The sequence below is a fragment of the Mya arenaria genome, chromosome 3 (assembly GCF_026914265.1).
Source record: "Mya arenaria isolate MELC-2E11 chromosome 3, ASM2691426v1".
Taxonomy (NCBI): domain Eukaryota; kingdom Metazoa; phylum Mollusca; class Bivalvia; order Myida; family Myidae; genus Mya; species Mya arenaria.
The window spans coordinates 74,162,694-74,178,887 of record NC_069124.1 but is presented as its reverse complement, the minus strand read 5'-3'; the positions used below and the strand labels follow the sequence as shown (position 1 = coordinate 74,178,887).

The following is a 16,194-nucleotide window of genomic DNA, read 5'->3' as shown; positions in this document are numbered from 1 at the left end:
GTAAACAATCAATCGTTCAGCTTATACATTTAATAACTTTTTGTAAAGGCCTCTAGAAACATAGGTTAAAAAACCGAGAGACGCTTACACGTGTGGTCTCCGGGTAGGCATATTTATATTGCGAGAAAGGTGATATAACTTACTAAACAGGTGAAAATACATCCTTGAAACACCGAAATTCCTTTCAACGCCGCCATTTTATTCAGCTTCACACAATTTCCCTCACTTAAAATTCGGCGAACACATTTCACGTTGGACCCCCTGTAAAAATACTTGCCTGTTTGTATGCATATTTCATTTTTTCATCTATCAGTGAGTAAATGTTTTGCATAATTTATGGATGTTATTTAATTTTTTTTAACTTGATTCTTCCCTTTCCAGAAGGAATTGACCAATGCTGAACGGGTGACTGCCTTCATTGATGGAACAACAAAGTACATGGACCGCCTTCTGAAATCACCCATTGATAGTGGGGCACCCAAGCTAGCAGCAGAAATACAGGACCAGGAACCACTCGCTGTTACAGCCAGTGAGGCACTGCAAGGGGCAGAATATCAGATGGAGGGTGGCTTCCATGGAGAGCCATCTTGTTCACTTACAGAAGGGAGGCAATGCTCTGATACCCAGTCTGATTCCAGTGTGGATCAGGTGGAGTCTAACCTGGCCTCACTGCCTCAGTATGACTTTAAAATCAGTGCAACAAAAATGGCAGCCTTCTTGGCGGTGTTTAACATCACGAAACATAAATTGGAGGGAACTGGATTTCCTGTTTGATCCTGCACAGTTTTGTGGACAGGCACACTCGGTACAAGTGTCAAAGAATTAGCTTCTATTTGTGGCATCAGGCTTAATATTTATTAAAGCGATTTAAATTTTATAGCCTCAATGTTTCACTGAAAAGTGTTAATAATGTGATTAAATGTTGACTACTTTGAGCTTGAGTTTACAAATTTCTATTTAATTTAGTGCCTTTCTGTTAGTGTTCAGTGTTACATGTAGTTCTGAAAGACAAATAATTCTCAATTCATTTTTTTTTTTTTTTGAGAAAAAGAATGTTACAAACATGAAACTTTGAGAAAGTCCCTTCAATGTCAGCCACAAAAGTAAGATGGCAAGCAGATTTAATTGTGTGTTACATTAAAAGTCAGAAAGATGAATTGCTATAATTCCATCTGATATAGTTTATACGCTTAGAAAAATGAAAGATTTTCAGTGTTTCCAGAATATCATAATCAACGCACAGCAACAAGAATCATGTCTGTGTATCATTTGGTCATTGATTTATATCCTTTTACCTTACTGCCCATGTAGCACAGTCTCCACAGAGTCTAACTGGACAATACATGTCGCGTAATGAATGACCATACTGTAATTTTTTTTTTACAATTATTAATGTTACACAATGGCATTTAAATGGTTTTGATTATATTGTAATATAATGTTTCTTAACAAATTGACAACTTTAATTTGGATATTAAAATATGTTGTACAGAATGATATACAAATGTAAGTGATGTTCAAATGGTATGATCAGTTTAGTATATTACTTGTATTTGATTTAACGTTTTATTTGTTGTTAATGTTTAACCACAGATTAGAGCGCCTTATTTTTCAAAACATGGTACACAAATCTTTCCTGCATGTATTTTTAGTGGAAGAGGGCAGAGAGCAGGGTCTCGAAATAATTACACAATACAAAATAAATTCCACTTGGTTACAAACAATATTATCATGTTTATTTATTTATGTATTTTCCATGAAATATTGTTTAATGATTGTGGAATTAGTTATAGCATTATGCGTATCACTGTTGTAGACACAATATTACGTGATAGTGGGGAATTGTGTTGTAGGGGAAACCGGAGTATCCGGAGGTAAGCCACTTGTCAGGCTTGCTGACCACAAACATTTTGAAAGCTAAACATTTCTGTATTGTGTGTGTGGGTAAAAATGCTTTGATTATTAATGTCACTTGTTTATGACTATTTGTGGGTTAAATTTAAATAATAATAAAAAATAAATTTCTTAAAACACTGTCTTGTTCGTAAGTTAAAAAGGTCAATTTAAATTGTGCTAGTCTATAAAGAAAATCATGCCCGTTTCACGTATGGCCGATTTGCCTAAAATTATTTCATAGATAACCTGCCCTTTGATACTCTCGGTTGCTATGACGCACTATACTTCCGATGTAAACAACCGAAATTTAATAAATCAGTAGCTTTAAATTTCTGTTCCAATATGAGTATTCTTAACCAAGGGAGGAATGAAATTCGGTTTAACAATTCTGACGGAAGATGTCTACTAGAAAACTGGGTCGAGGAGGTCGGTACCTTTTAACATGTGAAAATCCGTTGGTAATGTGGATAAGTTAAAGAATTATGATAGTCTAAAATAATACTAATATACGTTGTAAATGGGATTCTTCTTATCGCTAAAATTTGAAGGATTTAAAATTTTAAAAGTCTTAAAAAAATTTCCATGTACAAGTAAATGGAATAGTTTAAGAATCAGCCGGCACTTCAATAGTCAACCTCATTTACAGTACCATCCCAGATAGATACTTGTATCTTTGTGCTATTAGATTTTTTTCGCTTGTGTAAACTTTGGCGGTATAACAACAACATTCTACATTCTACTACATTCCAGCGCCAAGTGCAGAATTATGATACAGTGGAGGATGACAAGGGCCAGAGCAACGCACAGTTGTTCCGTGACGGGCATGTGGGGATCCTTACCATTGACACCAATGCCAAACCAGTGAGTGAGAGCACAGTAAAGGCTTCTTTTAAGACACCTGTGCATCCAGGAGTACCGCTAGAAGGTATGTCTACATTTGTGCAAACAGAGTTAGTTTTCAAATCCCTTAATTGTTTGATATACATGTACATTGTAGGAAAAAGGAATCATGTAACTAGTAGCTAACTTCATAACCATTTTTGTCAAATACTTGTATTGTTGACTTAAAGCAGTGCCATACATGTACATGTAGCTAGACTTTTTAATGTGGGGGTTTATTATTTAGCAATTGATAAATTAAAAAAACATTTGTTCAAGGTAAATGCTTGTAAATATCTGCACTTTGATTTTTTTGTATGCCAACGCAATGAACATGTAAATAATCATTCTCCGTAATAAAAGTCTTCACATCTTCTATATTCTTTCATCATCATGCCATTTCTCATCTCGATGTTCAATATTGTGCAACTAAATCTGTTCCATTGCTTTCAGGAAACAAGAGTAAACTCATGCGCCAGATGTACATGGAACAGGCTGTGTAAGTATTTCCACGCATTCAGCTTTAATAAAGATCTTGTAAATCTCTCAGTTAACAAATTATGTGTACTTAAAAATTGAACGATCTTGTGCCAAAAGACAATCACCAATGTAACTGCATTCTGTACTTTAAGTAGTAGCTTACCATTGCAGATAATTTCTCAAATTTACAGAATTTATTTCTATTACAGTAGTTTTTAAACGTAAATGTATGTACTGTGTCGTTTGGTTCGCCCCATGGTTCACCACATATGACTATGTTTTAATGTAATTTCAGACAGCAGGTGTTCCGAGATGACATCAATCCCCCAGAGCCCGAGCCCCTAGACTACAAGTCTGTGACTGCCAAGGATTTCAACAAGGATGACTTCAAACATGTGCCTCCAAAACCCACAAAGGTAAATACCTGGTTACATTTTTTTTAACAATGTTGAGTTTAGCATAGGTACATGTAGTTGACCCATTATTAAGAGAAAAGTACATTTACATATGCTTTATGTACCACAATTCAATTTGTAGTTAAGATATTGATAACAAACTTATAATAATGGACTTCTATTACATCTAGATTGTTTAGATTGGTACTATCCTGTTTAAATGCATGTATGTTGTACGATGTATTGTTTTATTACAAAGAAGAAAGCTTTTTATAATAATCTTATATCTTATAAAAGGAAAGATTTTTTTATTCTTATCATTTACTTTTACTTTTTTATATCACTTATATAATTATACCATTAATAATGACTTATTTCAGAATCACAACTACCGAACAGAACAGCCGGTTACGTTTTGGAGTGAAAACAAGAACAAAATAACCGTGAGTTTTTATGCTTTTATATAAACATATTTGTAGTTTTTATTATCTACATTTGTATATTGTCTCCAAAATAAATGTTTAAAATCACATATCAGGAGTAAAAAAAATTTTAATCTTTGATGTTATGAAACCTTTTTACTGTTGAGATATTTAGTCGAAATGTGCAATACACATGTACATTTTTTTGTTTCCTAATTTGCATCAAAGTTTTTAATAAAAAAAAAAAACAGAAGAAAGAGTCTTTTTGATAATAACTCCCAGTGTTTTTTGCAAGTCAAGCTTGTTTTTGGTTCTTAATTGAAGTGACACTCTTATTAAAAATCAATACATACACATGTACATCAATTTTGACTGGCAAACCTTTTTAACTACTTACTAAATGATGCATTTATGGAAAATATTAATTACTGGTAACAAGATTGTAATGATGTACTAGTATTTAATAGAAGAAAGCGCAAAAATATTAAATGATTGGTGAATGCAAAAGATTTACTGTGGTCTACTACAATGTATATTCTCATAAGGTTGAAATACCTTGTTGTATGCTCATTTCTTTCAAATTAAACTCGATATCCTTCATAAAAACCATTGTTTTCGACATTTGTTCATCCTTTTTGGAATATGAAAACAATATTGTTAATTATGGTAAATCTTATCTGGGAGTAGGAGTGCATCTCTAACATAGTACAATAATGTGTAGTTTGTTTGCGTATTTCAGGGGGTGTCCAGTGTGAAAACAAGAGACTCTCCATTCAGGAGGAACGACGCATTCAGTCAACCTATTGATGAATACTTTGATGATACTCAACCTTACGACCAAGAAAATTACCCAAAAATGTGACGAAATACACTGCTTAAAGTGAAATGTGTGTTGGATCTTTTGCATCATGATAAAAAATGTATATATCGTATTAGCCATGTTTATTGTTAAAAAGATACATTATGATAATTGATCACCATTAATAAATGTAAGACAAGCCTTTAGTAGTGTGATGGTTGAAAACTAACATATAGTATGTTAGTACCTGGTATACCGATAGTCCGTGAAATCGCTCTCCTTACACAATATAAAAATATGTTTATGGTGAGGTCGGTGTTTTTCATCAATTGAATAAAAAATCTAAAACATTTCTTCGTCAGAAAAATCAAAATCGTAAGTTGCTTCGGTCGCAAAATTAGGTTTCTGAATACATTATGATCAAAAACAGATGAACAGTTAAGTCACAAACACGTGATAAGGCATGGGAAATACACGTTCCATGCTCGGCAAAGTTGTGTGTCGACAATGATCAAGCCATTAAATTGTATGATCAACATTAAATTGTATGATCAAATTGTGTTTTTGTCTCTACGATTTTTGTGCTTCGCTTTTGTCCGTCTTAATGACGTTCAACTTGCGTGAGCTGGGATTGGAATTAAATTGGCATTTCGTTCAGCATTGGTTTTGACATGCTTCTCGACGGAATAATTCCTGCGTCATGTGCTAGATTCCCGATGTTTGTTTGCAACTGACGTTTAGGAGCTTAAATATTCACCGGTTATATGTCTGACATTAGTATAATATGGCTCAATTTTACCGGAAATGCTAACAACGAAACGTCAATGCTTCAAATTGTGATGCGTTTTTATTGACAGTCAGTATTTCTTTCGAAACTACAAATGTACCGCATATTGGCCTGAGCATGCACATTTCTTAGTCAAAGTGTTTACATACACGTACAATCTGCAGTTTGAACTAATAGCCTAAATTGGACTTCTCATACACTTACATGTATTTGTCTGGCGCTCTTGAATTCTGTATTAATAAGTTCGTCTCACTCTGTTTCAAATATTCGAAGTCAGTTTGACATAGTATTGATTGGTGGTATTGATGGTGACATCGTTCAAAACATAATATGTTAGTATAACTGACAAGACACATTCAAGATATTTATATGAAACTTAATTCCCATGTTTCTAATGACAGAACGCATACTTTTTATAGTTGAATGTATATACATGCAGTAAGGCCCAGCATGCGGAGAAAATTATTGTCGGCTAAGAAAATCGCTATCATTTGCTTGCGTTTGGAAGTCTAAGATTGTGTTGTTGGGATTAATTATGCCATTATGCCAATTCCCTGACCATATATCATGTTCATTAAAATCTACGAATAGGTTCCAAATCTATGTATACATGTACCTAATGTGCAAGGATAATAAAAATCAAACAATTGTTTATGTTTAATTTGAAAATATACAGCGTTAACAATACATAAGAGATACTTATTATACATCGATGTATGTGGTTCAAGAACACATCAACACTTCGGACACGCAGTCCAATATAAAAGCAACAAACACATCGGTGATCATATTTATCCACTCACTCAGCTCTAGGAATACGATGAATATGTTTGAAAATGTTGAGGAAACGACGACACGAGGAAAAAATATATTGGCGAGTAATCATCAGAATTTCTATCTGCCTACTACTTGATCAGTTTTCCTGCGTATACCGGCTTTTATCTCGAGACATCCGATGTTGTCAGAGGAGGCCGGATCATCCTTGATCTTGAAAACGATTCTGTAATCCCCCTGAAATAGAAAACGTTACAACCAGTCAATGGCAAGCGTTTAATTATCTCATTCCCCGAAGGAATCTCCTACATTCCGTACAGATCCAAAGGAATCTTTTACTATCACTCCGTGCAGATCCAAAGGAATCTTTTTAGCACTCCGTGCAGATCCAAAGGAATCTCCTTCTAGCACTCCTTACAATTCCAAAGGAATCTCCTTATTAGCACTCCGTGCAGATCCAAAGGAATCTCTTACTAGCACTCCGTGCAGATCCAAACGAATCTCTTACTAGCACTCCGTACAGATCCAAAGGAATCTTCTACTGGAATCCGTACAGATCCAAAGGAATCTCTTACTAGCACTCCGTGCAGATCAAAAGGAATCTCCTCGTGAAATTCGTATAGATCCAAAAGAATCTCATACCAGACTCCGTACAGATCCAAAAGACCCATTCTAGCACTCCGTACAGATCCAAGGGAGTCTCATTCTAGCACCCCGTACAGATCCAAAGGAATCTCCTTCTAGCACTCCGTATAAATCCAGGGGAATCTCCTTCTAGCACTCCGTATCCTCGGAGAATCATAATAAATGGGGACATTAAGTCTGTTTTGGATCGTTTGTATATAATACTAGAAACCCCAAATTATGCTTTGCTTAATGGCAAGTTATATATATCTTTGTTATTTTATCTAATAGTCAAAGGTCAGGGACGGGTTTCAACGTTAAAATTCCCTTTTTTCATTTTGCTCATGGCATGAGCCATTGTTGATTAGATGATTACAATATACTTCCATTAACTCCCTCGGGAATACAAACGACTGTTTCTCTTTTGATATATCTGTAAAATATCAATTCGCGCCTCATATTGTAATGCTATTTATCAAAAAATGCTTTGATGTATTACTTACAATATTTGAATAACAATCAATTGATGGTCCCGTGTTATAAAACGCGGAAAACATGAATACCTAGTAGCGCAGATTAGAATAGCGAAAAGGGGTATTAGGAAACGCAGGTAATAATTATAATTAAGTATTATTTTTGTATCGGTACTTCATCACTGTTGTTTTAATATCAATTAAAACCTCTACATTGATACACACGTACAGTTTTTCCGGCGGCTTTGATACCATGCATCAACTTTCTCTACTTTAAACTACCTTTATTTTTACAACGACTGTGAAGAAAAATACGCATTGTTATTTTAAAGGAATAAATCTGCATCATATCTAAGAGTAAATGCACAGAACTTCATATTTACCGTGGCAATAAGGCTGAGTTCAGCTGGTAGAGCCTGAAGTGTGATGTGCTCGTTATGAAGAGTGACATTCTCCGGTTGGATGGGACAGTTGCCCTCGTGACCAAGGGCGGTTAGTATAATCTTGTCTATTTGAAGGCCCAGATCCGCCGACACAATAGAGGAACCGTTCCGGATCCGGGGTAGAATCGAACAGGCGTCTATGTTCTGGCTACATTAGAAAAAGAAGAAAGATTTGCCGCGTTCATGTGTAATCTATAATCAATTTTTGGTATAGAAATCTACGCATGCGTACCATAGCTTAAAGCGAAACACGTCAATGTTTTGTCATTTATTGATAATGAAATTGAGTTCCCAATTAAACGAATGTTCCTTAAGTCCTACCAGTAATGCTGAACTTAAAAAATATCACATACCATGTGCCGATGTTTGTGTCTCCGATACATGGGATTTTGGATTCACCAAAGGTTGTGTTCTTCCACAGTTCAACGTCGACAAAGAGCTGATCCATCCTCTGGGTTACGGTCATGTCCAAGTCCACGTGCAGCTCTCCAGGGAATATTACGGGGTTCGGGTGGAAGTCAATCGCATTTACCGTCAGCGCCGTTTGGCTACCCTTTGTGGCTGTGGTGGAAGTTTAAAACGCTGGTTGATATTACATTAAACATTATGGAATTCCTTCTGACGACTGATGCAATAATATGACAAAGTCACGAGAGGTAAAGTGATAAAGTCGTGCGGTATATTATTTTAACTTCGTCCATCTAAAAACTGTGAAGTGGGGTTTGTTTAATTATCATTCCCACAAATCATTTCGTAAAGTGAAATATAAGATCCTTACCGCAGTCACTCCACTCCACGGCCGCACGGGCACACACTAGACAAGCCGCAATCACAATAGACTTAAACATATTGAAAACGTATGTAGTTTCTCCCGACTTCGGCTTAAAGGTGAAGCAACTATCCGGAATATCTGGTTTATATAGGAAAAAATAACCGACAAAAAAAAGAAAAAAAGTGTTATCAGCTGTTCATGTTCCAAAGTCCACTGGGTGAAAGAATGATAGTTGAATGAGTAAAAAAATGTCCGGTTTTTGATGCATGGACTTTTATTTCTCAACTAGAACGCTTGATTAAAAATTAGGACACTGACCAAGAGCGAAATGCACACACGTGTTACGAGGGATGATCAAAAACGTCGTGGAGCCAGCTTAATGCGTGATTGGAGGAATGGATCTTTTGTATGTATGCAAGCCAAATTGCATGTTCGTACATTGAACTATGCACACCATACAAACATGTAGAGTAGAAAGCATGACCAACCACAACGACGTCATATAAGTCATAACGCCGTCAAACCAGCCATAGTGACGTCATACCGATCATAACGACATCATACATGGCATGGCGACATCATATCAGCCATAACGACGTCATACCTGTAATGACGACCTCATACTAGTCAAAACGACGTCAAACCAGTTATAACGACGACATACCAGTAACAACGACGTAATATATGTCATTGCGACGTCATACCAGTCATAACAACGTCATACCTGTCATGACAACGTCACACCACTAATAAAGACGTCATAGTGACTTTATACTGGGCATAACAACGGCATACCACATCGTAATCGTATTTATATTCACAGCATTTCAAAGCGTTTAAAACGCGCTGTATTTGTACAGCTCTTTTATTTAAACACCAAATATTAAGCATGTTTAAAATAAAAAAATGGATGTTTTACTCACCAACTTAAAACTGTTAAAACTGCTATTTCTGATTTCAACCAAGACACTGTAAATGATGATTCATGTTCCCACTAGTCCGGCAGCCAAATGGGATATTTTGGCTGAACCCTGCATCGGAGTGTATAGAAAATGTTTTTAGCTTTTTAAGTAGATTTGACCCCCTAGTTAAGGAATCCGTTTGATGGCCTCGCACCACCCATGGGGAAATCGAGATATTCAAGATGGCGTCCAAGATGGCCGCAAATTTTTTACCAAAATCAACAATTGACTAGTAATTGTGTATAAATGCATAAATTCCTGTTCAAAATTAAACCATTATGTATTTTTAATGCAAAACGATCCATTCTAAAATATTTCATATCATAATTAAGCCATCATGGCATCCAAAATGGCCGCCAAAACAAAGAAAATTGACAATTGAGTTAGGTTTTGTTTCAAATACCATCAATTGTTATACACATGTATCTCGTTTTTACATTACAATGTATTTATGCAAGGTATCACAAATGACATTATATTATTACATATTAACCAAGATGGCGTCCAATATGGCCGCCAAAATAAACATTAATTGACACAGACTGAATAAAACGAGCCCAACCGTTGACATATATGTATAAAAAAGCAATGGCATTTTTTTATTCCAATTTACTTCTGAATTGCTACATGGAATTGGTATTATAGACAGCATGGGTGACCTCAATGAAATTCTTTCAGAACTGTAATCTAGAAGCAGAACATGAAAGCTATGGATAACAGTGTTATGCACGAGTCAATTGTAACCACGCCCCCCCCCCCCCAGGTCCGGGGGTATACCGGAGATAGCCGAGGAAAGGGGCCGTGTCTTTACTTTCCAGGTGGCCCCACAGGGCCGGGTGACGACGGTGGTGTTTGTCATAGCGCCAAATATAGCGGAGATTGGGCCTTCTCTGGGGTGCGGGGGCATTTGGCCGGGGTCTAACCATCAGTTCGTCCCGCAGGGCGGGGATTTTACCCGGGGTTGGCTGGACCGAAAGTCAAAGTCCCGGCTATTCCCCGGACCGGGGGGGGGGGCGTGGTTACAATTGACTGGTGCATTATAAAGTCATTGCTGATCATGATGCTTCACATCATAGCTGAAAAGAAACTGATTAGGGTTTCCATTTGGTAGCTATTAAATCTACGATCCCCTACTTCTTTGCAGCAAGACACGTGCATTACGTTTGGTATTGCCACACTTTTTATGATCTATGGAGTCAATGCCCAGTTCATGTAGGGAAATATTTCGGAAAGGGGAGCATGTGATGCGTCACATTCTTGGCGTTTGGAACAGCATTTCGAGTGATATGTTCATTTAGACAACAGTTATGAGATACTGGTATGGAAAACAAGGCATTATTGGTATTACAATAAAATCAGACTACAGATTGGAGGCAGATATCTCAAGCCGTGTAAAATAATGAACAAGTTAAGCCATCTAATGATAAACCCAAAGAGGAAATGAAGGCAAGAATATTGAGTGACTGCAACGATCATAGGAATTTGAAAATGGTTGGGCAGGGAGTTTCAATGTCAAGATAAGTCGCAAGATCAGGTGCCGTATTCACTAACGTCTTGAGTCTGAGTTTGAGGCTCAGGCTCAAAAAACTGAATTCTTATATGTTTGAAAATATCTCTAATATAACTATTGACAATATATTCTTATGTTATAGCATTTTTATAACAACATTAAATGTTCGCTTTTCTGAGCCTGAGTCTCTAACTCAGACTCAGGACATAGGTGAATACGGGCCCCGAACACAAGCTGAAACACGAAAGGGTATACAAACTGGTGATATGAAGGTCTTTAAGACATAATTAATTTTCACAAGAGTGATCGGCTTTACGCGAGCTCACGTGACTTTGATGTGAAAGGTTGGTGACCTATGAGTTGTCCAATGTTCTAACAGCGATGTTTTGAATGTGACTTGCCAAATCCAAATATGTGCTGAAAAAGTATTCGCAAGTTCAGGTGTCAGCACGTTCTGCAACAAAGCAAGTAACATCGATAATTATAGACGGCTACTTATCTTCGCCAGATACAGGCAATACAGCACAGAAACTGAAACACGGGAAAACGGAGGATCACATACGTAGCTCGTACATCAGTTGTCAACTGCAATGCAAATTCCTCCTCAGAAAGAGATCATGTCGGTAGCAACATTTCATTCCCTAGACATGTGACTGCTTATTGTTATTGGAGATGAAGATTCACCAATTGAAGTTACACCAACTGTAATAATTACGCGTCATGACATGCGCAACACACATAAAGAAGCTGACAACATTGTTGCCCATCAAATTGTTAGTATAGTAAAGGAAAATGATGGAGGCATTTGAGTACTTTCAGACGACACCGATGCTTTGTACTTCTTCTTCACCATCACCTGGAACAATTACGGAATGACCTGTGAAAGACTATTGATTATTTATTGACAGATATAACAGCCACAGTCAACAAATACAAACGAATAGTTTCAGATTAACTTGCAGCACACGCACTATCAGGATCGGATACTACTACATGCTGCTACGGCATAGGTAAGGGCATAGTATTGAAGGTACTGAAAGCGAGTATCACTCGTGTGTTTTAGATGAAACATCTGACTACTCGACAGTCAACCGAGGATCAACTCGTTTCATTTCACAATGTTACAACATGGAAGTTGTTGACGACGACATGTCCGAGGTTCTACAGAAAGTATTAAGTTCTAAGGTTAGGAAAGCGACATCGTGAGCACCAAAGCTTGCTTCTCTACCCCCAACAACAGAGGCATTTAATGACAATATCAAGCGAGCACATTTTCAAACGTGTCTTTGGAATTGTGCAGTTAAATCAGACCAACCAAACCTGGACCCATTTGAAACTGGTTGGAAAAAAAGGACACGTAATCTTTGGTCCCAATAATATTACCAAAACAAATTTCAGTGGCCTCATATGATGTGCTTAAAATGATAAAAAATGTTTATGTCAGTCAAATACTCGATGCAACACTCTTGCTGTCATTGCAACAATGGGCATATGTCATGTTCAATATTAAGTTAATGACAAGCATAAGAAAATTACTACAATAAGCAAACAAAACGAATATATAAATCTTTGAATTAACAAACTTACTTCTCTATTTAAGTTAAAACTGATGTAGTAATTGTTCTAAAGCTATTAATACATACCATAAACTACAGTGTAATTTTAAATAAAGAAAAAATGCTATTGTTTTTATACATTTGTAAATGATAGTGCCCGTTTTATTTAGTCTGTGTTAATTTATGCTTTTTTGGCGGCCATATTGGACGCCATCTTGGTTGATATGTGTCTTTATAATATTATTTGTGATACCTATATTGCATAAATACATTGCTATGTTAAAACGAGATGCATGTGCATAAAAATGATGGTATTTGCAACAAAACCTCTCTCATTTGTCAATTATTTTAGTTTGGCGGCCATTTTAGACGCCATGACGGCCTAAACATGGTATGAAATATTTTAGAATTGATCGGTTTGCAATATAAATGCTTTATGGTATAGCTTTGCACAGGAATTGAATCATTAAAACAAAATTACCAGTTAATTGGTGATTAGGGTTAAATTTGGCGGCCATCTTGGACGCCATCTTGAATATCTCGATTTCCCCAAGGGTGGCGCGAGGCCATCAAACGGATTCCTTAACTGGAGGGTCAAAGCTACTTAAAAACCCCAAAACATTTTCTATACACTCCGATGCAAGGTACTCGACTTCCGCTGCCGGACTACACTCCTTTGTGCCGGGTTGCATATATTATACATTTTCAGAAACGGACATTTATTATTCAGAACGTCAGATCGATCCGATTTCATTTAATTGGATAATTATTCAATTAATAATCGATTTATAATGAACAACACCTTTAAAATAGAACCAAATATTCAAAAAATGTTTTAAGACGGTTTCCCTAAACTATTGGATCTCCCCTCGTATTGCCCAATTTCCGATGAGTCATTTCGTTATGCCGACTTGGGAGTTTTAAGTCGACATGTCGCAATACTTACAGGGGCGTAGCTAATCCTATATTCATGAGGATTCATAAATGTGCAAGGGGTGTCCGGGGGCATGCCCCCTCAGGATCATGTAGTCAAGTACGCATACTGCAACTTTGGCTGATTTTTATTTTGTAAGAATCATGTGGATTCAGCCGCGTACTCGCAGCTACGCGCCTGAATTATGTCGACTTCTTTTTGAATTAACTAGTTACGTCGACATAAATAATTATTTGCACACGTTCATCTATTTACTATATATATGTCTACGTAATCATACCGACAAGTCGTGTGTCGACATAAAACCAATCGACATGATACCATCATCTGTATATACAATATAATCTTTCATAGTTTTGCAAAGGATCAAGAAATTGCACTAAGTATTTAAAATCATTTACCAAGCATGTATGGGATCATTTAGGACCTTACGTGGATAGATAACGAAATGGCAATGGAACGTCTACTATTTCATACACGTGCGTGTATGTCAAGATTAAGAACATGCATGTTAAGATAAGGTGAAGTCGGTTGTCTATTTAGTAGTAGAAAAAAAGATATGCTGATAATAATAATATCATAATCATATAAACAATTTAGTCAATGCTTTAATGTTTGGTGTTTACGGAAGATACAATACAACTAAATTGTACAACTGTATTCCATTTATTCATCCACATATGTACACCAAGAACGCAGCAAGACAACTGTGTGCCTAGCAGTAAATCAGTATAATTAAACTCTAAAGGGGGGAGTATCATATTACTTAAGCTAAACATTAAAAATCAGAACAGTCAATTATATATCAAGAAACAACAAAGGTTCCAAATAAAAATGGCCAATGAGTTATACAATGATACGCGTACATGGCTGTACAATTATTAAATTGAATTAAAGCCTTTTTCAAATGATAAAACGTTGCGTCGAAACATCATAGCAGCGTCAATACTGTACTTTTTACATTAAATTAAATTGGCAAATTCTAAAAATCCAACCTGGTAAAGAAAGCGCAATTTATGCAAAACAAACATGTTGGTAAAAGTTAAAAGCCACTTTTTAGACTATCTGCGCATGGCCGCAGGTAGTCTTAATGTCCCGGCGTTTTATTTTTAGCAGAATATAACTATTTTAGATCGTTATATTTATCAGATTAATGTGGGTCAAAATAATTGAGGCTCTGGTAGGAAGGTAACATACTGATATTCCTCTGAGTTTAGCCCAAGATGTTCTAGAAATTATTACCGACCGCAAGTGTCCCATCGCCTGCAGGGTTTGTTATTATAACCTGGTGTGACCCTGAAGCACGCTTATTTGTAATGGTGTATTTTTGATATTACTTTTATGAGATATTAAAGAAACAAAAATATGATTGTCTGAAAGTCAAAATAGTTGTATCTCAGGTTTCGCGTTGCTAATGCTTCAAATACTTTGATTTGTCTGCTATACAATAACAAAATAATATTCATTCTATGATTTTTAGGCGTATACTTAGTTTTGGACAATCCACGGCCCCCCTAGGTCCGGGGAATTGGGAGCGGGGACTTTGACATTCGGTCCAGCACAGACCAGGTAAAATCCCCACCCTGCGGGTACGAACTGGAAGTAAAATCCCCGCCAAATGCCCCCGCACCCCAGGGACCCTAGGTAAGGCTCATTCCCCGCTATATTTTAGTCCGAAGACAAACCTACCGCATTCACCCGGCACTGCGGAGCCACCGGAAACGTAAAAACGCGGCCCATTTCCCCGGCTAGCCCTGGTATACCCCCGGACCTGGGGGGGGGGGGGCGTGGTTACAATTGACTGGTGCATAACACACATGCCCTGATACGACAGTGAGTTATGCATACGTTTGATGAAGCGAAGTAGTTCGGATTTAACCTGTAAAACATCTAAAGAGTGCGAATCATTCACAACAGCACTAGTATTATTTCTACTCAGATACTTACATAACACATAATTAATACATAGCATTTATTTATTAATAAAACTTGAAAAAGCACAATCATGTTCCCATTCTTAGAACAGGCAATTTCCGATAATCTAAAAATAGTTTCAACTACATTAACTGACCGATTTTCTAATCAAAGCGCGAATGCGCTGAAAGACTGCGTGCAAATATGTGAGAGTTGCAAATTTTATTTGAACAATGGGAATGGGTGAAGGACACATAGATAAAAGTGAAAAATGTGCCTAGGGCCAAGAGCGCTTGTGCCCAGATTAACATTTGAGAACAGGTTGAACACACCAAGCATAGATTCACACATATCAGATCTTGTCCTTATATGAAATCCTTGCATCTTTTTAACAATGAAATGTTGAAGCTTATTGATAATAAAAATATCATGGTTATTAATATTATTCCACAGTTCACTGCCATATAAGGCTATAGGCATGATTATTTTCTTGTACAAATTTATAGACAAGATTGGATTTAAACCATAAGGATGTAAGCCTTGTGCAGATATAGCAAAGAAGGCGTTTTTAGCT

At 36.6% G+C, this 16,194-nt stretch overlaps 3 protein-coding genes across 3 annotated transcripts in view; 2 read left to right on the top strand and 1 right to left on the bottom strand.

Annotated features, from left to right (window-relative positions):
• Positions 1-2,034, top strand: part of LOC128227700 (intermembrane lipid transfer protein VPS13B-like) — a 41,327-nt gene extending 39,293 nt beyond the window's left edge. The window contains exon 55 of the mRNA XM_052938470.1: positions 382-2,034. Within this exon, the coding sequence (XP_052794430.1) occupies positions 382-774 (393 nt within the window). The 3' untranslated portion in view covers positions 775-2,034. The remainder of the gene's footprint in view (positions 1-381) is intronic.
• Positions 2,035-2,158: 124 nt separating this feature from the next.
• LOC128228890 (sperm-associated antigen 8-like) lies at positions 2,159-5,407 on the top strand. Its single transcript, XM_052940435.1, has 6 exons — positions 2,159-2,322; positions 2,647-2,821; positions 3,229-3,274; positions 3,551-3,671; positions 4,031-4,093; positions 4,812-5,407. The coding sequence occupies exons 1-6, from the start codon at positions 2,239-2,241 to the stop codon at positions 4,932-4,934; spliced, it is 612 nt and encodes a 203-aa protein (XP_052796395.1). The 5' UTR covers positions 2,159-2,238; the 3' UTR covers positions 4,935-5,407.
• An 896-nt stretch (positions 5,408-6,303) lies between these two features.
• On the bottom strand, positions 6,304-8,902 carry LOC128228891 (uncharacterized). Its single transcript, XM_052940436.1, has 4 exons — positions 8,751-8,902; positions 8,326-8,533; positions 7,913-8,120; positions 6,304-6,669 (listed from the first exon to the last, which is right to left on the bottom strand). Exons 1-4 carry the CDS (start codon positions 8,818-8,820, stop codon positions 6,553-6,555), a joined length of 603 nt encoding a protein of 200 aa, XP_052796396.1. The 5' UTR covers positions 8,821-8,902; the 3' UTR covers positions 6,304-6,552.
• Between the last annotated feature and the right edge of the window lie 7,292 nt (positions 8,903-16,194).